Source organism: Mustelus asterias, chromosome 5 (assembly GCF_964213995.1).
Source record: "Mustelus asterias chromosome 5, sMusAst1.hap1.1, whole genome shotgun sequence".
Taxonomy (NCBI): Eukaryota; Metazoa; Chordata; class Chondrichthyes; order Carcharhiniformes; family Triakidae; genus Mustelus; species Mustelus asterias.
This window is the reverse complement of record NC_135805.1, coordinates 73794681-73817535: the sequence shown is the minus strand read 5'-3', so window position 1 is coordinate 73817535 and position 22855 is coordinate 73794681. Positions and strand designations below refer to the sequence as shown.

General features: G+C 40.9%; 1 protein-coding gene across 1 annotated transcript in view; it reads right to left on the bottom strand.

The window, feature by feature from the left end:
* The window catches only part of tpd52l1 (tpd52 like 1), a 37202-nt gene extending 14742 nt beyond the window's left edge, over window positions 1-22460 (bottom strand). The window contains exons 1-4 of the mRNA XM_078212811.1: window positions 22320-22460; window positions 9767-9867; window positions 6999-7147; window positions 140-241 (exon numbers count right to left, since the gene is read on the bottom strand). Of these exons, the coding sequence (XP_078068937.1) occupies window positions 140-241; window positions 6999-7147; window positions 9767-9867; window positions 22320-22338 (371 nt within the window). The 5' untranslated portion in view covers window positions 22339-22460. The remainder of the gene's footprint in view (window positions 1-139; window positions 242-6998; window positions 7148-9766; window positions 9868-22319) is intronic.
* Between the last annotated feature and the right edge of the window lie 395 nt (window positions 22461-22855).

Here is a 22855-nt window from a genome sequence, read left to right as displayed (position 1 = left end):
GAGTTCTGTAATAATCACTTAAAACTGAAGGTTGTATAAAGAATAAAAGGTCTAGTGTATGTGCTACATAAAAGTACTGTGATAACAAACACTTTGCATTAAGAATTACTGAGTCCGGAATGCATTCACTTTTACTTACTTCATCTCTCCTATTTTCTTGTTAACTGTAGAGCTTACGTTAGTCAAAGCTGCTGATGCCTTTTGTCCTGTGGTATTGAGAGTTTCCTGTGTTTTTTTGTATCTATGGAAATAAATGAAACAATTTAGGCATTGAAGAGTACCTAGTGAAGGAGAGGAGAGCTTGGACTTTTGTGCAATTAGGTTTTAAACAAAGAATGTAGCTTTGAATGTTACAAATGAACATAAATCTAACTGGTTCGTCTCATTCAGTTTGTTGCATCCAAGTAACATGATCCCCAATGCTCCCCGTCCACCAGCAGTCAATGTAATTTCCTGAGTGAAGCAAAAAAAAGTTTTTAAAAAGCTTACGTCAATTCAGGAGGGAAATAATCCTGGAAATTTCCTCTACCTATCCCAATGAGTCAAAACAAGTATTAGGATATAACAGTGACCACAAAATACATTACCTAATATCCCACTCACCCTTCGTATGCAACAGTATCAGCTGCTGTCAAGAACTCATCCAACTTCCTTCTGAATGATTGCTGCAAATCTCCACCCTCTGCATAAGCCAGAAACATATTCCAAATCCAACAACTTGGTTACATTGTTATAGCTGACAGCTAGTTTCATTTTTAAAAAGATTTTGTGGGTAATCATGCCTTACAAAAATGTATTTTTTAAGACAATTGGTCAGTAATATAGAGGTGAAAAAAAATCCTCAAAAATGTAAATGTTTTAATGAAATGAAACAAGTGTCCAGAGCACAGCAGTAAGCTAATCACATACCCACTGAGGGATCAGTTATTAAACTTGATCTACCTGCCTTTCTCTGCTCTTACATCTCAAGTTTACTGACATTAATATGTCCTCTCACATGTAGATGTCTCTCCATGGCAACAATGATCTGTGCAGGGACAAAGAACAGTGCCATACGGTGTTGTGGATCAACCCAAGGTGTGACAGAATAAATATGGCACCACATTAGGTGCCTTACTAGTTTGGAAAAAAAAGTAATAAAACAGCTCCCCGTCATAGCCTGTGCAGACTGAAAAATGTTAAGCTCCAATTATAAGTAGGATTGGAAAACCAGAATTTTCAGAATTGAAACAAATTTAAACAAAGAACAAAAGAACAAAGAACAGTACAGCACAGGAAACAGGCCCTTCGGCCCTCCAAGCCTGTGCCACTCCTTGGTCCAACTCGACCAATCGTTTGTATCCCTCCATTCCCAGGCTGCTCATGTGACTCTCCAGGTAAATCTTAAACGATGTCAGCGTGTCTGCCTCCACCACCCTACTTGGCAGCGCATTCCAGGCCCCCACCACCCTCTGTGTAAAAAACATCCCTCTAATATCGGAGTTATACTTCGCCCCTCTCACCTTGAGCCCGTGACCCCTCGTGATCGTCACTTCTGATCTGGGAAAAAGCTTCCCACTGTTCACCTTATCGATCCCCTTCATAATCTTGTACATCTCTATTAGATCTCCCCTCATTCTCCGTCTTTCCAGGGAGAACAACCCTAGTTTACCCAATCTCTCCTCATAGCTAAGACCCTCCATACCAGGCAACATCCTGGTAAATCTTCTTTGCACTCTTTCTAACGCCTCCACATCCTTCTGGTAGTGCGGCGACCAAAACTGGACACAGTACTCCAAATGTGGCCTAACCAGCGTTCTATACAGCTGCATCATCAGACTCCAGCTTTTATACTCTATAACCCGTCCTATAAAGGCAAGCATACCATATGTCTTCTTCACCACCTTCTCCACCTGTGTTGCCACCTTCAAGGATTTGTGGACTTGCACACCTAGGTCCCTCTGTGTTTCTATACTCTTGATGGCTCTGCCATTTATTGTATAACGCCTCCCTACATTATTTCTTCCAAAATGCATCACTTCGCATTTATCTGGATTAAATTCCATCTGCCACCTCTCCGCCCAATTTTCCAGCCTATCTATATCCTGCTGTATTGCCCGACAATGTTCATCGCTATCCGCAAGTCCAGCCATCTTCGTGTCATCCGCAAACTTGCTGATAACACCAGTTACACCTTCTTCCAAATCATTTATATATATCACAAACAGCACAGGTCCCAGTACAGAGCCCTGCGGAACACCACTGGTCACAGACCTCCAGCCGGAAAAAAACCCTTCGATCGCTACCCTCTGTCTCCTATGGCCAAGCCAGTTCTCCACCCATCTAGCCACTTTTCCTTGTATCCCATGAGCCTTAAGCTTTTTAACCAACCTGCCATGAGGGACTTTGTCAAATGCCTTACTGAAATCTATATAGACGACATCCACGGCCCTTCCTTCGTCAACCGTTTTTGTCACTTCCTCAAAAAACTCCACCAAATTTGTAAGGCACGACCTCCCTCTTACAAAACCATGCTGTCTGTCACTAATGAGATTGTTCCGTTCTAAATGCACATACACCCTGTCTCTAAGAATCCTCTCCAACAACTTCCCTACCTCGGACGTCAAGCTCACCGGCCTATAATTTCTCGGGTTATCCCTGCTACCCTTCTTAAACAACGGGACCACATTCGCTATCCTCCAATCTTCAGGGACCTCACCTGTGTCCAAAGAAGCGACAAAGATTTCCGTCAGAGGCCCAGCAATTTCATCTCTCGTCTCCCTGAGCAGTCTAGGATAGATGCCATCAGGCCCTGGGGCTTTGTCAGTTTTAATGTTCCCTAAAAAACCTAACACTTCCTCCCTTGTAATGGAGATTTTCTCTAACGGGTCAACACCTCCCTCCGAGACACTCCCGGTTAACACGTCCCTCTCCTTCGTGAATACCGCTTAAATAAATACCGATTAATTAAATAAATATTTAATGTTCCATTTTACCATTGTTGTGTTTAGGGATTTTCAACATTTCACCTTTGTAGAGGAGCTTAGCCTAATTGATATTAAAATGTGCTTTTAAGTTAAAGCTTTCTTTCAAGGAGTTAAATTCACAAGACAGCCGCAGACTGTAGCTACAAATCAGAAATCAGATGAAATGTTGTGACAAGTAGCCCAGAAAAATTGCATTTTACAGATGAGAATGTCCATCTTTCCACGCCTGGAGAAAAGGCAGGTTACGGCCTCAGAGTCTAGCTTAAGAGTAGCTTGATCTGAATTAATGACATGCTTGCCAAAACAAGTGTTATTTAGCCCATTAACCAGGACATAATGGTGCATTTATTTTTACCATTTATGGAGGTGGTCTACAGATCAATTTGAAGTCAAATAGAAACAGCTAGAAGCATTGCTGTTCATGTTCAGTTACTGACAAAAATAAAGCAGCTTAACAATTTCTGACTTCATCTCAGTAAAATGTTAACTAATCGACTATCCAGAAGATTGAAGAGGCACATGCAAAGTTCATAGCACCAAATTCAAAGGATGAGTCTCACTGTTTTACCCCCAACTTACATTATTGTATTACTTGATATTGGGCAAATGTGTAAACATATGGGAGAGACTAGTATCCAAGAATCTGAGAGAATATTGAAGGTGAATCCAAAGTCTGAGATCACAGCATGAGATCAGAATGAGCGATAAAGGGACTCGATTAGTGAACTGAAAAACGCACCATCTACAAGGCAGCATTTCACCGAATGTAGTATCAAGCAGCCCTAGTAAAACTGAAGTCACGGGAATTAGAGGGAAATTCTTCACTGGTTGGAGTCATACCTAACACAAAGGAAGGCGGCTGTGGTAGTTGGAGGCCAATCATCTCAGCCCCAAGACCTGCTGCGGATTCAACCATCTTCAGCTGCTTCATCAATGACCTTCCCTCCATCATACAGTCAGTCAGAAGTGGAAATGTTCACTGGTGATTGCACAGTGCCATTTGCAATTCCTCAAATATTGCAGCCGACTGTGTCCGTATGCAGCAAGACCTAGACAACATCCAGACTTAGGCTGATAAGTGGCAAGTAATATTCATGGCAAGTAATGTTTGTTCCAGACAAGGGTCATCTCAACAAATGAGAATCTAACCATCTTCTCTTGACATTTAATGGCATTGCCATCACTGAATCCCCCACTCTCAACATCCTGAGTGTTACCACTGACCAGAAACTTAACTGAACCAGCCATATAAGCACCACTGTGGCTGGAAATTCTGCAATGGGTAACTCAGTTCCTGATTCGCACCATCTGCAATGCACAAGTCAGGGCTGTGATGGAAAGCTCTCCCTTTGCCTGGATGAGTGCAGCTCTAACAACACTCAAGAAACTCCACACCATCCAGGACAATGCAGCCCACTCAATCGGCACCCCATCCAAAACCTTAAACATGAGTTCGCTCCAGCACATAGTGGCATCGCATATTACAATAATTTAGCAAGTCTTCTTTCACAACATTTTCCAAACCTGTGACCTTTACCATTTAGAAAGACAAGTGCAATAGATGCATGAAAACGTCAAATTCCCCTACAAACCACACACCATCCTGACTTGGAACCATATTGCCATTCCTTCGTCATGTTGGGTCAAAATCTTGGCACTCCCTTCCCAACAGCACTGAGGATGTACTTACACATCAAAGATTGCAGTAGTTCAGGATAGTGGCTCACCACCAGCTTTTCAAGGATAATTAGAGATGAGGAACAAATGCTGGCCTTACCAGCCATGCTCACATCCCATGAATAAAAACATTGGAAGTATTTTCCAAATTCATATTTTTTTTAATATAGAGTACAATACTTGCAAATGTAATCTAATATTGGGGATACAAACAATACATGAGCATTTAACAAGAATGATTATTGATTGTTCCTACCGGACCAACTGCCTCTGAGCTGGGGTTTTATAGTCAACTCTCAACTAACATCCAAAGTCTAACATTATATCAGCATGATGTGCAATTCAAGTTGTGATTTAATTTCAGAAACCCAAAAAACACTGATTTTAAACATTAGTGTCATCTTGTTTATTTCATGAAAACTATAACTATAAACAGCCAATTTATAAACAAATTCAGGATAATATTTGTATTATTGACTGGGTATACTTCAGACTTCATATTCCAAAAAGGGAAGTGAGGCCTCCAGTAATAACAAAGAACAAAGAACAATACAGCACAGGAACAGGCCCTTCGGCCCTCCAAGCCTGCGCCGCTCCCTGGTCCAAACTAGACCATTCTTTTGTATCCCTCCATTCCCATTTCGTTCATATGGCTGTCTAGATAAGTCTTAAACGTTCCCAGTGTGTCCGCCTCCACCACCTTGCCTGGCAGCGCATTCCAGGCCCCCACCACCCTCTGTGTAAAATATGTCCGTCTGATATCGGTGTTAAACCTACCTCCCTTCACCTTGAACCTATGACCCCTCGTGAATGTCACCACCGACCTGGGGAAAAGCTTCCCACCGTTCACCCTATCTATGCCTTTCATAATTTTATACACCTCTATTAAGTCTCCCCTCATCCTCCGTCTTTCCAGGGAGAACAACCCCAGTTTACCCAATCTCTCCTCATAACTAAGCCCCTCCATACCAGGTAACATCCTGGTAAACCTCCTCTGTACTCTCTCCAAAGCCTCCACGTCCTTCTGGTAGTGTGGCGACCAGAACTGGACGCAGTATTCCAGATGCGGCCGAACCAACGTTCTATACATCTGCAACATCAGACCCCAACTTTTATACTCTATGCCCCGTCCTATAAAGGCAAACATGCCATATGCCTTCTTCACCGCCTTCTCCACCTGTGACGTCACTTTCAAGGATCTGTGGACTTGCACACCCAGGTCCCTCTGCGTATCTACACCCTTTATGGTTCTGCCATTTATCATATAGCTCCTCCCTACATTATTTCTACCAAAATGCATCACTTCGCATTTATCAAACTGCTGATTTTATGATGAAGCTCCAACCCTTACCATTCCTGTACTTATTTTGAATAAAGCGTGGAGGTAAAAAACAGTTCTCTTTCATGGTGCAAAAGAGTAAAGTAGATAAAACAAAATTGCAGCATGTGGCATTTATTTAGTCAGCGCAAAAATACTTCAAAAGGACAGATCTTTTGCTAAAGTTGTAATTTTCCCCATCCAATTACATTAGACAAAAATGAAAACAGCATTGAAAGGTAGGTTGGAATTTTACACTCTACATCCTATCTACCATCAGCTCTTCCTTGTTCTCCAACTTCAATGTTCTATGAAATACTTACTCAACACACTATCACTTCTAAATAAACTGTTTAATAACAAGGTTTCCCCATACCGACTCTGATCGAAAACTTTGTGGGTGCTGGCAACCCAAGATTGAAGACAGACAATGAGCGACAATAAAGCGTGCAAATAGGGCTCAGCCAATTCAATCCTTGCCTGATGTCTACATGTGCAATTTTCAACTTTTGACCTTGATAATCCAGGACCAAATGCAATGCAATTATCCCATTAATCATAGAATCATAGAAACCCTACAGTGCAGAAGGAGGCCATTCGGCCCATCGAGTCTGCACCGACCACAATCCCACCCAGGCCCTACCCCCACATATTTTATCCGCTAATCCCTCTAACCTACACATCCCAGGACTCTAAGGGGCAATTTTTTAACCTGGCCAATCAACCTAACCCGCACATCTTTGGACTGTGGGAGGAAACCGGAGCACCCGGAGGAAACCCACGCAGACACGAGGAGAATGTGCAAACTCCACACAGACAGTGACCCGAGAATACAAAGAGGGAATTGTTAATTTTAATTTTTAAACAGGCACTTCTATTGGATCGATTAAAAATTAAGCAGCACCAAAAAGTATATTTTGTATTAAGCAAATAAACATTTGGGTGAATCACAGCAAAGCATTTCAGCATATAACAGCAGGAATAAAGTACACATGGTTCAAACAAGTTACAACAAACTCCTTCGCTCAGAAACTTACATCACAGAAGTCTGCATATCGTGCCAGCCTTTACTCAAGTTGTTTTTTATTTCATTCAATGGGGTGATGCCCAACTTCTGCTTTATTTCAGCGAGATGCTTCTCCTTGGCAATCAGAACTTGCCGCAATGTAGAGATTTCATCTTCTAGCTGACATTAAAAAAAAACATTTAATTCTTCATGCACACATTCTAAATAGATATTTCAGTAGTTTATATTACAATCTAAAACCACAATCACTCTCCACCCCAATGGGCAACTTGTTCAGATAAGCCACTATATAAAAATTATAACAGTACTGAATGCACTCAGTTTGCGAATCCGTATATTCTAACTACAAACTTTCTCCAGGCTCTGCAGTCATGTTTAAGTCGCAATTTTTACTTCTTTTAAAGTATTGCCATAAAATATGGAATTCCTGACCAGCCCTGGAACTCCTGTGACTGAAAAGGCAACCTGGTTCCATGCTTCTCATCAGCTGGCCACTGCTCCCAACATTTAATTGGAGGGAATTTCTGCTTATCCAGTTTTGGATGCCAGATACGCAGTCAGATAATTTGGCAACCGTGGAGAAGGTGAAGAGAGATGACGGTGAGATACAGCTAAGTATTATTAGCATACATGTGAAAATTAAAACTATTTTTGGATGATGTGACCGAGAGGCAGCATATGGATGACAAACAGGAGGAGGAGCCAAGGTCAGATCCTAGGGGACACTAGAAGTAATGATGCAGGAGTGGGAAAAGAAGCAATTGCAGAGATTCTGTCTACGGTTAGGGAGATCAGGAACCACATTAGTACTGTCCCACCCAGTTTGACAAAAGCGGCAAGATGTTGGAGAAGAATGGGGTGGTCAACCATGTCAAAGGCTGCAGACAAGTTGAGAAGGATGAGGAGGGATGGTTTACCTTTGTCACAGATAGGGGAAAAACAAATGTCGTGACACAGGGTTTGAAGAAAGTTTTTTCTCAGGATGCGGGTGATATTGGAACGCTGTGATGATTACCTATCACTAGATGTGCTGAACAACTTATGATGAGTTTTCTTTCGACATTCTGGTGATTTGTCCCTACAATGGTGATAGAGAATTCCTGGATGCTGACCCAGTGATGTTGAAGGAACAGTGACGAGTTTCCAATTCAGGTTGCTGTGTGACCTGACACGAGGAGAAAGGGAAATCATGGAAGGGAGGATGCTCTTGTGACATTGCTGCTCCTGTCCTCATTAGTAGAGCCAATAAGGGATGAAGAAACTATCCAAGAAACCCCCAGTAACCAAGTAGACTTGCTGTAATAAAAGCAAAACACAGTGGACGCTGGAGATCTGAAATAAAAATGTAAAGCGCTGGAAAAACTCAGCAGATCTGGCAGCATTTGTGGAAACAGTTAATGTTTCAAGTCCAATAGAGTACATCCTGCAAGTTCATACATCTTGCAGTCATAGTGTGCCAGTAATGGATGAAATGAAATTCAAGTCCAAAGGAGGACATCAGTCAAGCTAACTTCTGATAGAGTTGAGTGTTGCTACAGCTACATTCCTGCTGCATGTGAATGGTAAGCCCTTCAATCAACATGCCGGAATTGCAGTTTGCTGCAGAGGCTTTGAGATATCAAAGCTGTGAACCACTCATCGCAGAGTAATCTACATATTCACACTGCTGCTACAATTGGCTAAATAAAGCTTCTGGTCAATGATGACCCTCAAACTAAGGGTGGCAAAGTAATCCTGTTGAAGGCAAGCACAAGACATTCTGCATTTGAGATGGTAGCATTACTTCACACTTGCACAACGTGTCTGTCACTTGCTGGTCCAAGTCGGAATATTATCCATGTCCTGCAGCAGGCTGGTATGGACTCCCATCATCAGAAGCATTGCAAATGGAGAAAAATAATGTGGGATCAACTGCAAACAATCCTTCCCCTGACATTGCTTTTACAATCATCCCAGCAAAGGTGAAGGAACTAAGCACAAACCAAGAAATCGAACTCAAGACCCTGCCATTCCATGTGGCTCAGCTAATCACTGGATAAACTCTAAACACATTGGGAAAGTCTGGAAATTTGGATTTTAATTCAATTTTGTTTTAAGGTAAATTATCTTTTTTGTTTTGATTATTCTTTTACGGTGAGGAGAAGATGGTGTAGTGGTAACGTCACTTGACTAGAAATCCAAAGACCCAGGTTAATTGCTATGGGGACATGGGTTCAAATCCCACCATGACAGCTGGTAGAATTTAAATTCAATTAATAAATCTGGAACATAAAGGTAGGCTCAGTAATAGTGACCATGAAATGTTCATTGATTATTTTACATGCCCAGTCCTGGTTCATTCAGCCCTGGCCTATATGTGATCCACAGCAATGTGACTGACTCAGCCACGGCCTAAAAACCCATTAAATTCATGGGGAATTAGGGATATACAACAAATGCTAGCCCTGCCAGCAATGCCCACATCCCATGCAAGAATAAAGAAAAAAAATTCAATAGAATTTAAAGGTGATTATTTTTAATTTTTTGTGCAATTCACAATGTAGTTTAACAACCCAATATTCCCATGAAGAAAAGATGTGGTCAGACAAGGCCTTTTTGATATTTCCCGCAACTTGTTTTAGGTTGGTTCCCTACCATATCAAATGATTATTTTATAAGTGTTGCTTTGTAATTTTACTGGAATACACTTAGATTTGTATCAATAGCTTTCTCAAAACAGATGACAATGTAATGGTGATACATTTTATACACAGAAATGTACATATTATCTCAGATTACCTTGGCCAATTCCACATTAAGATCTTCATTTTCTTCTTCAGGGAGTGTGCCAAGGTCAATATCAGCACCCAGATCACTAAAACGTCTAGTTTCAAGAGAGGCTGTGAAAATATAAGAATGTTGTTATAGCCCGTTTCTATCTTCTGACTAAAGTCAGGATGTGAAATACACGGTCATTCTTGGGCTAAAGAGTCACTCAGTACCCAGGTCAGTAGCTATCCAAATGTTAGCTGGCATTTTACAGGCCCTTGTGAATTAGAGCAGTCTTAATTAAAGCAGCCACAAATCCTCAGCCCACCAGCAGATCCAGAGCACTCATCAGATGCAGGAAGTCTGACAAAATGGGAGTTCTGGCTAGACCCAGTCCCAGGTCTTCATTCAGAATACAGCTGGCAAGCTATTCCTGCTGAGGTCTGGCTGGGGAGATTTCTACCCACCTCTTACATGAACCATAATATCTGAGTGGGTGAGGTAAGGGCATGGATTTCCCACACACTATTGCCAACGATCTGAATCCTGGGATGAATATGCATCAGTACCCTGGTAATTAGACTGGTACGGGCTGGTTCATTATTAAAAGAGTTGGAAAGAGAGCTAAACACTGAAACCATCACTCTTTAGATGGAAGATATTAAAAAATCTAACTTAATAAATTTTAGATTTATACAGCTAATTACCAGGGTACTGATACACATTCATCCCAGGATTCAGATCATTGGCAATAGTGTGTGGGAAATCCATGCCCTTACCTCATCCACTCAGATATTATGGTTCATGTAAGAGGTGGGTAGAAATCTCCCCAGCCAGACCTCAGCAGGAATAGCTTGCCAGCTGTATTCTGAATGAAGACCTGTGACTGGGTCCAGCCAGGACTCCCATTTTGTCAGACTTCCTGCATCTGACTAGTGCTCTGGATCTGCTGGTGGGCTGAGGATTTGTGGCTGCTTTAATTAAAGTTGGAATCTTGAATATTTTCCAAAGAAATGCACTCCAGGATTTCTAATTCACAAGGGCTGTTTAAAGAAGGCTTCCAATGTACTCTGGATTAATAGCATTCCGGACAATGACCACAGACTGGACCTACTCGCTTTTTTGATGAGGGGGGGGGGGGCAATCGTATGGACAGTGCAGAAAAGTTCTTTATGGCAGGGCATGTGCAGTAGATTTTGGAAAGTGGGCTGTCTAGAAAAAAAGCCATACGCTTTCTGCACTCCAAGTAAGTATTATATTTGAATAGATGTGAGTGATTTGTAAATACTAGAGGAATAATCAGTCAAAATAATTAAATTATTTAAAAAATCCAAGCAAAATGGAACTTGTAAAATACCCTTTGAATGCCAAGCAAATTTTGGAAATTCCAGCACTGCATGTTTTCCACAGAAACATTTTATAATGCGATGCAAAAATTTTTTTCAGAGATTGTGTCCTGCAAGCCAAGCTCCCGCATCAATCCACTAAATTTCAAACTGGATATTCTGACTGCTTGTTTGTTGCATTATGTCACCAGATCATGATATTGCATCGAACACTGGCCTATTTGCATAGGGTAACTTCAAAGCCAGTAATATCCTTCAGAAAGGGTAGAATGTTGATAAAATACTTATCAGAAGTGGTCAATTCCGAGGTTCCAATATGCTGTCAAGAGATGTATCAATTGACGTGTACCAACCATTTTAATGTTTTTTTTGATAGCTCTGCTTTGAAACTGCAATCACTATTGGAGTAGCAGTGACAACATTCAGTCTATAATTCAAGGATGTGAAGTGAAGGGGAAATCATTATCTCAGAGCTCTACACTATTGTGTTCATCAGGTTAATAGAACCAGCACCACTCTAACATGGAACAAGTCTATCATAAGATTTATGTACTAACCTTTAAGTACCAAATACAGTTTATACAGAACCTATTTTTCATATTTTCTGTACGTGAAAAAAAAGGTTCTGTAAAACTTAGTGCTGCACATCATATTCTACACTGAAGATTTTCTTTAGAAATCAAGAGAACACCCCAACCACAAACACCTAAAAAAAAGTAGTTTCTTCATTTTAGTGTGTGAATTAAATCAAATGACTTAAATTATAAAATGAAAAATTCAATGACACATTCAGCTGAAACAGCATTTCATTTGAAAGCAAATAATGCTGTGGTCCTCAGGGATAGTGGAGTGTAATGTTATAAGACTGCTAACGCATCTACAGCCCATCTAACGTGTGTTCTATTGGATTAAATTGCATAGTACACCAAGTAACTGGATTCCAATTACTCTACATCCTTGAATAACTGACTTTGAAGTAAATGGTATATTATTGGAGCCCGAGGGGGAAAAACTGTTTTGTTGAAACCTGTGCACCTCATCATATCGACTTTCATTAAAAATTAGATACCATTTTGCCACCAAGAGCACTTACATTATAAAAATAAACATTTGACTCAATTGAAAACAATTCTCATTAATTTGGTATTTAGAGAAATAACAGGCTCCGTAACCAGTGCAAAACAAGTTAACCTTATTTAAAATTGATACCAAAATGTCCATGCCACTTGGTAGTACAGAACTTGAATATTGCTGAAGAGAAATATTGAAGCTTGCTAATCTGCCCTGATGAGTGCAAGATGAAAAGCTTTGACAGCATGTCCATTTTTTCAGAAATAATATTTATGCTGAGTGATTAAAAAGTTATATTTTGACAGCTAATTTGGACCACGCAGTAGCCATTTCTATAATTGTTGATAGCTGAGCAAATTAGGATGTGGTGTATGCTGCACATTAACTTAAGATATGCAGAATTACTTTTATAAAAAAATTAAAGCTTGTGGTCAATTCCACATGATTACATGGTGCTATATCCTGCATCTGTGGAGTGCATTGCCCAGAAAATGCCTTCAGTATTGAATTATTGGTGGCAACTCCAAAACTAGACTTGATGGGCCAAATGGCCTACTCCTGCTCCATGGTCTTAGACAATTTTGTTTGATAAATAAAATCAATAGAAACAGGGTTTATGTTTCACACAAGCCTCCTCCCATTTTACTTCAATTTATCTTGCTGAAACATCCTTCAATTCCTTTCTCCCATCCGTACTTATGTAACTTCCCCTTAATTACATCAATGCTATTCCATGCAACACTCCATAAGGTAACAATTTTCACATTCTCACTAAAAGAGCAACCTGTTTATTTATGAAATAATATACTGAGAGATACTGGTAGATGGAGAAATATTCAAAATTAGCTACTTTGAGCAAGCATAAATTATTTTTATTGTTGCTAACCATTACATAACCAAATTTAAATAATTTTAAAAACAAGTCTGAAAATTCCCTAGTAGCACAAAATCATCTGTAAGGTACCCATGCAAATTTAGGACTGGACTGCTTTACATTTTATGCACCAATTATTAACCCAGGATCGAATCAGATGCATCCAAAGGTACTTTGGAAAGTAAGGGTAGAAACTGCAGAGGCACTGGCCATAACTTTCCAGCTTCCCTTAGATGCAAGGTTATTGTCAGAGGACTGGAGAATTGCAAACGTTACACACTTGTTTAAAATAGGGTTTAAGGATGAGTCCAACAATTACAGACCAGTCAATTTAAAATCCTTATTGGAAGGACTTCTAGAAATGATAATCTGAGACTAACCCTATTAAGTCACTGGAAAAACTGAATTAATTAAGGAACGACAACATGGATTTGTCAAAGGCAAAGCATGTTTAATTAACTTGACTGAGTTTTGTGACAAGGTAACAGAGAGAGTTGATTTGTTTGATCAACTGCCAATAGATTTAGCAGCAACGTTGAAGTCTATGGAATAAAAGGGGAAATAGCACCATGGATATAAAGTTGATTAAGTGGCAGGACACAGACATTAGTGGTGAATGGCTTTTGGACTGGAACAAGGCATTCAGTGGTTCCCCAGGGGCCAATGCCAGGACCATAGCTTTTCTTTATATTAATGACCTAGATTGGGTGTGCTAGGCACAATTTCAAAATACAGATACAACAATCTACAATGGGAAAGCTAACTTGAAATATTCACAGATCACAGAATCACTACAGAGCAGGAGGCCATTTGGCCCATCGGCCCTGCACCAACAACAATCCCACCCTATCCCCATAACCTCATGTATTTACCCTGCTGGTCCCCCTGACACTAAGGGGCAATTTAGTATGGCCAATCCACCTAACCAGCACATCTTTGGATGTGTGGGAGGAAACCGGAGCACGCAGAAGAAACCCACACAATGTTGATACATCAATATTGATAATTGCATTTGACAATCTGCAGATACGCTTTTAAGCATGAATTCACTCTATTGTATTTTACAAAAGAATCAAGCATCAATGTTGGGTGCAAAGGGAAAAAAAGAGTAAATTGATCATCGTACAAGAGTAATGCAGTGTGCGGTGCTGAGGCCTGGAGGGCAAGAGGGGTTTTTGTACTGAATATTAGATTGGCTCCTGTGAACACCAAGGCCTGAAATTTTGTGTAAGAACTTCTCCATTGTTGTGAAAATAGTGCCAGAGACCCGAATCTGGAAGTCCCACCCGTGAACCTGTCCCCGCCACGAGGGATGGGGGAAGGGGGAAATGGTCAGTTTGCACTTTTCACCCCATGATTCATGGCAGCAGCTGCACATGTTAAAGTAAAGCTGTCTTTAGTCCAGTTTTAGCTGGTGGGCTGTCTGAAACACCATTTCTGTACTACAGACCTATCATGAGGAAGTCCAAAGTTGGCAAATAAGTTGGAGTTAAGGTGTCCTTTGGCAGAAATAAAGTATCCTTTGAGGGAGATAAAGTGCCCTTTGGAATTATTCACACGTGTGTGTGTAAAAAGTGGATGAACTCAGTGGAACTGTCAAGCAAGCTGTCAAAGCACAATTGAACTGTCAAGTTGTCAAGGGATTTAACCCTCCTGACTTTCAATTTTAAAAAACTGTTCAGCAGGTTAAATAAATCTGCTTGCTATTTCACTGTTTGTTCGCATAAGCCTGAGGGTTGTCATAGGATTTCTGTTGAATGACCGATTTCATAAACTATTATCACAGTGGGGTGGTTGCCTGCCAGTTCACAGTTTTGACAGCTGTACGTGCTTCAACAGTCTTTGTAGTTGGACTACGAATACAAATATTTGTTGTTATATGGTTGTTTGTTATTTGGATTAGATAAAGTTGGGGTCTGATGTTGCAGTTGTATAGGACGTTGGTTCGGCCGCATTTGGAATACTGTGCCCAGTTCTGGTTGCCACACTACCAGAAGGACGTGGAGGCTTTGGAGAGAGTGCAGAGGAGGTTTACCAGGATGTTGCCTGGTATGGAAGGGCTTAGTTATGAGGAGAGATTGGGTAAACTGGGGTTGTTCTCACTGGAAAGACGGAGGATGAGGGGTGACCTAATAGAGGCGTATAAAATTATGAAAGGCATAGATACGGTGAACGGTGGGAAGCTTTTCCCCAGGTCGGTGGTGACGTTCACGAGGGCTCATAGGTTCAGGGTGAGGCGGGGAGGTTTAACACGGATATCAGAAGGACGTATTTTACACAGAGGGTGGTGGGGGCCTGGAATGCGCTGCCGGTCAAGGTGGTGGAGGCAGACACACTGGGAACGTTTAAGACTTATCTAGATAGCCACATGAACTGAGTGGGAATGGAGGGATACAAAAGAATGGTCCAGTTGGGACCAGGGAGCGGCGCGGGCTTGGAGGGCCGAAGGGCCTGTTCCTGTGCTGTATTGTTCTTTGTTTGTTCTTTGAACAAATGTAAATGTAGTGAAACAAAAACGGGAAAATCTCAACAGGTCTGACAGCATCTGTGGAGAGAATAGAGCCAACGTTTCAAGTCTGGATGACACTTCATCAGAGCTTAAATATAGAGAACATTTTTAATCAATCTTTTAAAATAGTGAATTCATCAACACACAGAACTTTATTTTATTTCCTCTCATCTTGGGTCCAGAAGTCTACCCATGGTGAATACTGGATGAGTTGGCATGGAGGGTGTAATGGAAAATGGTGGTTGTGGGACGGCATGGGTTGGCATGAGTTTGTACTAAGTTGCCATGTGGCTATAACAGACCATGGGGTGAGTGGAGGGGCATAGGCTGACATGGAGAGTATGAGAGACCATGGGGGTGGGTAGAGGGGCGCAGGTTGGCATGGTGGGTATGAAAGGCCAGGAGGTAGGTGGGGGGCATAAGTTGGTACAGGAGGGAATGAGGATCCTTGGAAGGTGGGTGGGGGCCATTGGTTGGCATGGATGGAACATGGGGTGTGTATGTGTGGGAGGTGAGGACTCGAGGGCTGATTTGGGTTTTTTTTTCAGCTCGGACCAAGTGCCAGATCACCAAGGCCAGCCTCTCAGCCTCTGAACTGTTTCTGGGGTCAGCAAGCACGACTCCCATTAGATCTCTCCCTGAACAAAAATTGGAACTTCCAGGGTAGTTTTTCAGGAGATTTGCGAAGCCAGCAATTCTCCCGACTCTGCACTCCTAATCCAGGAGCGAATACTTAGACCCATGAGATTGATTTAGTAAGGCCTAAAAATCAGTAGATTGGGCTTGGAAAAGAGGGTCCAAAGGCTTTTGGGAATCGAGTCTGGTTGCACAGTTCCATTGTAGAAGCACACTCTTTGCACATTAACTGTGACAAGAGATGCAGGTACAATTGGGATTCTCCATGATTGGCTGAGACTCTGAAGTATCAGAGGAAGATTCATGCTACTTCAGAGTCTGAGGTCCAGTGGGATGTACTGCACATGGAGTGGGTAGAATAGTTGAACAACTGAACAGGGTTAAAAAAAATGATCTAATTTAATTGAATTGTTGCATGTTTTAATAATTTGGTTACAGGTTTTATCTTTAGGAGTGCAATTTGTGGTGGGGAACCATCCTGACAACTGAACAATACTGGACTATGATGGAATGGACAGAACTATACCAAGTAGATAATAACCCACTGGAAACAAAAAAATAGCAGGATGGAATATGAAATTAAATCATATACCATGAGCCATAGAACAGAATTCATACAGTGCCATTCAGCCCATTGAGCATGCACCAACAACAATCCCACCTAGACCCTTTCCCTGTGACCTCACATATTTATCCTGCTAATCCCCTGACACTAAGGGCAATTTAATTTAGCAACCAAACCCACACATCTTGGACTATGGGAGGAAACCCACGCAGACACAGGGAGAACATGCAAACAACAAGGCTGGAATTAAACCCAGATCCCTGGCATTATAAGTCAGCAGTGTTAACCACCCAGTGCCACCCGAAGAACACTCAGTTGACACATCTTATTTCATCATCTTCCACATTCTCTATTGCTTCTCTCCCCAGAACTTGCATGATTTCCTTCTCCTAAACTGCAAAAGGTTGCAATTTCAGACTACCTCACCCCCACAACCCGCCCTGTCAATCTCTCCCAGCTGTTGTGTGGTGTCTGGAAGTCAGAAAGGAACAAACAGACTTGGTTTTACCAAAGAGCTGCAGAAAATGCAGGTATTAGCACGCAGGTTGCAACAGATGTATTTCGCAAGTAGTAAGAGAAGTTTTTTAAATCGGAAGTTTAATAGGATGTAAGTTTTCTAGCACAATGTGAGGAAGTGGCTACAATAAATTAAGATCTGCTGAAGATACCTTCATGTTTAGGCATTGCAAGAATGAAGCTTTAAGTCATTTTATTTCTCAGGTAGCAAACAAACACACAGGACAATGGTTTATATCAGATCATTTAATTAAATCTGTACAACTTGTCACTGCAGAGCAATACAAACCAATGAGTCATCATCATAACAACAGGTCATCTTGCTTGATATAAACAAAATTAAATATTACAGGGTAAGGAAGGATATGGGGTGAATGAATTGGAACCAAAGGTTGGTGGGGAAAATGGTAACTGAACAATGGGCTACCTTCAAACAATAGATAATTCAGACTCAATGGAAGTATATTCCCTTAAAAGGAAAAAGTAGGACAAACCAGTCCCGAGTACCTGGATAACAAAATAAATAGAGATTAAGATGAAAAATAAAAAGTGTGCTTATGACAATACAATGGAGAACCAGGCTGAACATGGAAGGTTCAGAAGGGAAAAAGCAAATGAGAGAGAGATTATGAAAAGACTGGCAGCTAACATAAAAAGGAATCCCAAAGGCTTCTACGCGTATGCAAATAGTAAAAGAGTGCTAAGAGGAATAAGGCTGATTCGTGGCCAAAAAGTGGATTTACAAAGGGGCATAGCTGAGGTATTAAATGAATAATTTACACCTGTCTTTATGAAAGAAGATGCTGCGATCCAGGCCTTGGTGAAATAAGAGGTAATTCAGACACTAGAAGGATTTAAAACTGATGAGGAGATCATGCACATATAGGCTTAACGTGGGACTGAGTACACCACTGCCCTCACTAATGTAAGGGAACATGTGACCAAATCCAGGGATTAGTGTAGTGTTGGACAGAGCTGTATATAGTATCAAGCATGGAGATAGCTCCTAGCTTGATCTCTTTACTATATATGTGCATAGCTTTTGTAGATAATTAATACATACAGTTAAACTACTTAAGATTACAAAGACTTCATTAAAACCAATTGAATATCTAACAGCCTACAACAAGGACTAGCAGCTACAAATATAAAATACTAATCAATCCAACCGGGAATTCAGAAGATACATCTTTACCCATGCAGTGGTTATTTCAAAACATGCCATCATAAGGGGGCAGCTGACTTAGGAGCATTTAAGAATAAGCTAAATAAATACATTAAGGAAAGAATCAGATGAAGAAAGGTGGAAGGAGGCTCCTGAGGAACATAAAGGCATAACTCTGTTTTTATGCTGTAAATACAATGGAATAGTATGCAATATTATTCTAATCATTTCCTTGCCTCAGCCATTGAAGTTAAAACAAACTGCACTTCACAATCTGACAGCTATTCATTTGTGCAGACATTTTAAATTATTTATTACTAAACATAAGAAATGTAAGAAACAGAGCATGAGAAAGAGACTGCCAGCTACTACAGAAAAGAACCTAAAAATATTCTGTAGGCATATAAATAGTAAAAAGGTTCTAAGAGGAGTAGGGCCACAAAGGGGATTTACGAGACAGGGGGGCATAACCAAGGGGCTAAATGATACTTTTGCATCCGGCTTTACCTTGAAAATGTTGCCCAAGACAGTGAAAGACAAGAAACATGGATGGGCAAAACGTTAACAAAGAGGTGGTATTAGATAGGCTGTCTGTACTTAAAGTTCATAAGTCACCAGCATCGGATGAAATGCATCGAAGGATACTGAGAGAAGTAAGTGTGGAAACTGCAGAGGCACTGGCAATAATCTTCCAATCCTCCTTAGATACAGAGATGGTTCCGGAAGATTGGAGAATTGCAAATATTACACCCTTGTATAAATAAAGGATACAAAGATAAGCCCAATAACTGTAGGCCACATATTTTAACTTGTGTTGGGGAAGCTTTTAGAAATGATAATCTGGGACCAAATTAGCAGTCACTTGGACAAACATAGGCTAATTCAGGAAAGCAAGCATGGATTTGTTCAGGGAAAATTATGTTAAACTAACTTGCTTTTTGATGAGGTCACAGAGAGGGTTGATCATGGTAATGTGATTCATGTGGTATGCATGGACTTCCAAAATGCATTTAATCAAGTGTCATATAAAAGGCTTGTGAGCAAAGTTAGAACAAATGGAATAAAAGGGACAATAGAAACATAGATATAAAATTGGCACAGTGGCAGAAACCAGACAGGAGTTGTGAATGAATGTTTTCAGATTTAAAGGTATATAGTGGGCCTCCTCAAGGTTGATGTTAGGACCCATCCTTTTCCTGCTATATATTAATAATTTTAAAATTTGCAGACAACAAATAATTTGGAAGATTGTGAAATGTGAGGAGGATAGTGATAAACTTCAGGAGGACATAGACAAGTTAGTGAAATAGGCAAATAATTGGCAGATGAAATTTAATGCAGAAAGTGTGAAGTGTTTCATCTTGACCAGAAGAAAGAGGCAATACAAAATAAAGAGTACAATTCTGATGGGGGTGCAGGGGCAAAAGGATTTGGGGTTCTATGTGAACTGATCATTGAAGGTGGCAGGGCAGGTTGAGAAAGCAATCAAGAAAGCTCTGTGCACCACACCTTAGGAAGGACGTGAGGCAATAGAGAGGGTTCAGAAAAGATTCATGAGAATGGTTCCAGGATTGAGGAACTTTCATGTCGATAAGATTGGAGAAACTGGGGCTGTTTTCCTTGGAGAGGGTTGAGACATTTGATAGAGGTATTCAAAAAGCAGTAGGGGTCTAAACAGGGTAGATAGGAAGAAACTGTTCCCATTGGAGAAAAGAATCAAGAATCAGAGGGCCCAGGTTTAAGATGAATGACCAAAAAAGCAATGGCATAATATGGCATGAAGAATAATCTTTAAATATTTTTAGAAGCACTCTAACGAAAATATATGAATCAGTCTTGTGATTATCATATTTTGACTAGTGATTACACATATTTTTGAAGGTACTAGCAGACAACCAGGAGCCAGAGACTTGTGCTGAAACCAAAGACTCTATTTTTCCTCCTAATTTTCCAGCCAGAGTTATGTAAACAATTGCACTATATCTACACAAGTGATTTTGCATGCACTACCTGTGTGTGTGATGAAGGCAAATTAAATTGTGGATTTCAACAAGGAATTAGATAATTATCTCAACAGAAAAAATTGCAGGGCTATGGGGGAAAAATGGGGGAGGGTAACTAGATGAGTTGCTCTTACAGAGAGCCAGCAGACATGACGGGCCAAATAGTCTGCTCCTGTGCTGTAAATGACCAAAATGAAACACTTCACACTTTTCTGCATTAACTCTAAGATTCTATGAATAGAATTTCAAAATTAAAACCCAGCAACTGAACCCATCTACATCAGCAAAATTGAGAGGATAAATGTTCCACCTACAAAGACACATGCTTAAGCAGAAGCTTCTTGTGAACTTTTATGGGATGTCTCCATGTGTTTATTTTGGGACAGGAAAGAACATATTTATTGTTTATTGTACTGTAACTGAAAGTTTTGAGAGAACGAAGCAGAAAGAACAGAAATAATAAAGGAAAACAGAAATTTGTAAACATTAAAACAGAGAAAAATAAGTTTTAAAATCATTAGAAGCGCACTCTCACAAAAATACAAGAATCAGTCTTTTCTTGTGGTTACTGCATTTATACCAGTGATTAAACATGTTTATAAATATACCAGCAGACAACCAGGAGCCAGAGACTTATGTTTAAACCAAACTCTATTTTCCACCTAGTTCTCCAGCCAGACTAATGTAAACAATTGCACTATATTTACGTAAGTGATTTACAGTCATGCTTAGTTACAGTAACAGCTGATTGAGAAATCGCTGCGCTTTTAATGAGTTGGAGTTAAGATACAAGGTTGAGGCAGACAAACAAATTTTACCTGGAGTCTGGTCAGAACTATATTGATTTCCAATCACTTCAGGAAATGCTCAGTTTATCATTGGGATGCAACATTGAGAAAAATGTTCTGTTACCTAACACTGACATTCCTCATCTCAAGAACAGAATTTAATGTTGGCATTGTTCCAAATTGTAAACTGCATCTGCACACCTTCCTAGATATCTTACTTAGGTGAGTGATAAGAAATTATAATTGGCAAGTCTCAAGAAAGTCATGATTTATATAGGACGCATATGTTATAGGACGCATATGTTATTCCTTGAAAAAGTAATTAACTTCAAAAACAATTCGTCGCTGTTAAATACTTTGGAGCTTCTCAAGAATATGAAAGACGCTATACAAATACAAGTTCCTTCTTTGAACACCAAGCTCAAGTATTTCTTTCCCAAATGCCTTTGGAGTGGAGGAAGAAGGTAACCTTGTGGTGCTTACACCTGATGACCTATCTTCCCCAAAATTAAACGATTTAAACATTTTGTGTTGGCACATTTGGTGCAACATTTCTCATTCATTCATCCAACCATTCCACATGATTTTACAGCAGTCGATTACAGTGCTCATCTCTTGTCTTAGCCGATAATACTTGGCGTGGGGAGGGGAAAGCAAATGCAACTGCAACTCCAAGGCGACACAGCCCTGGTGCAACAGCAAGACCCAGTTTAGTTTAATATTGTTGGTGATCCACCATGGGAGAGTAAGTCTGTAAAATGAATACAACCAATGATAAATTTGAAAAAAAAAATCAATTTTAAATTGGCTTGTGATTAATGGTATTTTAAGATGCACAACCTGAACTCAGACACTACCTTCAGCTGCTGGACAACCTGTTTTAATGGCGAAGGGACACACACAGCGCAGTTGGGAGGAAACCCTATCCGGACAACATTCCTGCTGCAACAGGAGGTTTCGGGAAGATGAAAAAGACATTTGGAGAATTATAATAACGGATTATTTCACGACCATTTCAGTTTGGGATTTTTAACCTCGCTCCTGATAACTTCTGGGGGCTCGTCGAGAATGTGGAGGGAGAGGGACCTCGACACATACACACTCACTTACCTCGCTCAACGGGCTCCATCGGCCTCTCTCCCTGCTCCAAGAACGGGTCGCCCTTCTCCGCTGCCACCTACCAGACTTCTTCACAACAGACTGCGCTCTGCTCCAGGGAAGCTTCAGACTCGGAGGACTCGCATTCTCAATGGGCACAACAGCGCCGCCGCTGGTCGGAGGACTCGCAATTCTCAATGAGCACAACAGCGCCACTGCCGGCTGGAGGACTCGCATTCTCAGTGGACCACAGCAGCGCTGCCGCCGGTTAAGGACGAGCAACTCTCAATGGGCACAACAGCGCCGCCGCCGGTTGGAGGACTCGCACTCTCAGTAGACACAACAACGCCGCCGATGGTTGGAGGACTCCCACTCTCTGGCCACTGCCGCCGCTGGGAAGTTGGTACAGGTAGCGCATGGGTGATAATTGACATGAGTACATAGGAACGAGGACTAGGCCATTCATGCTCTCGATCCTGTTCTACCATTCAATTGGATCATGACTGATTTGTATCTCAACTCCAATTATCCACCTTTGCTTCCATAAC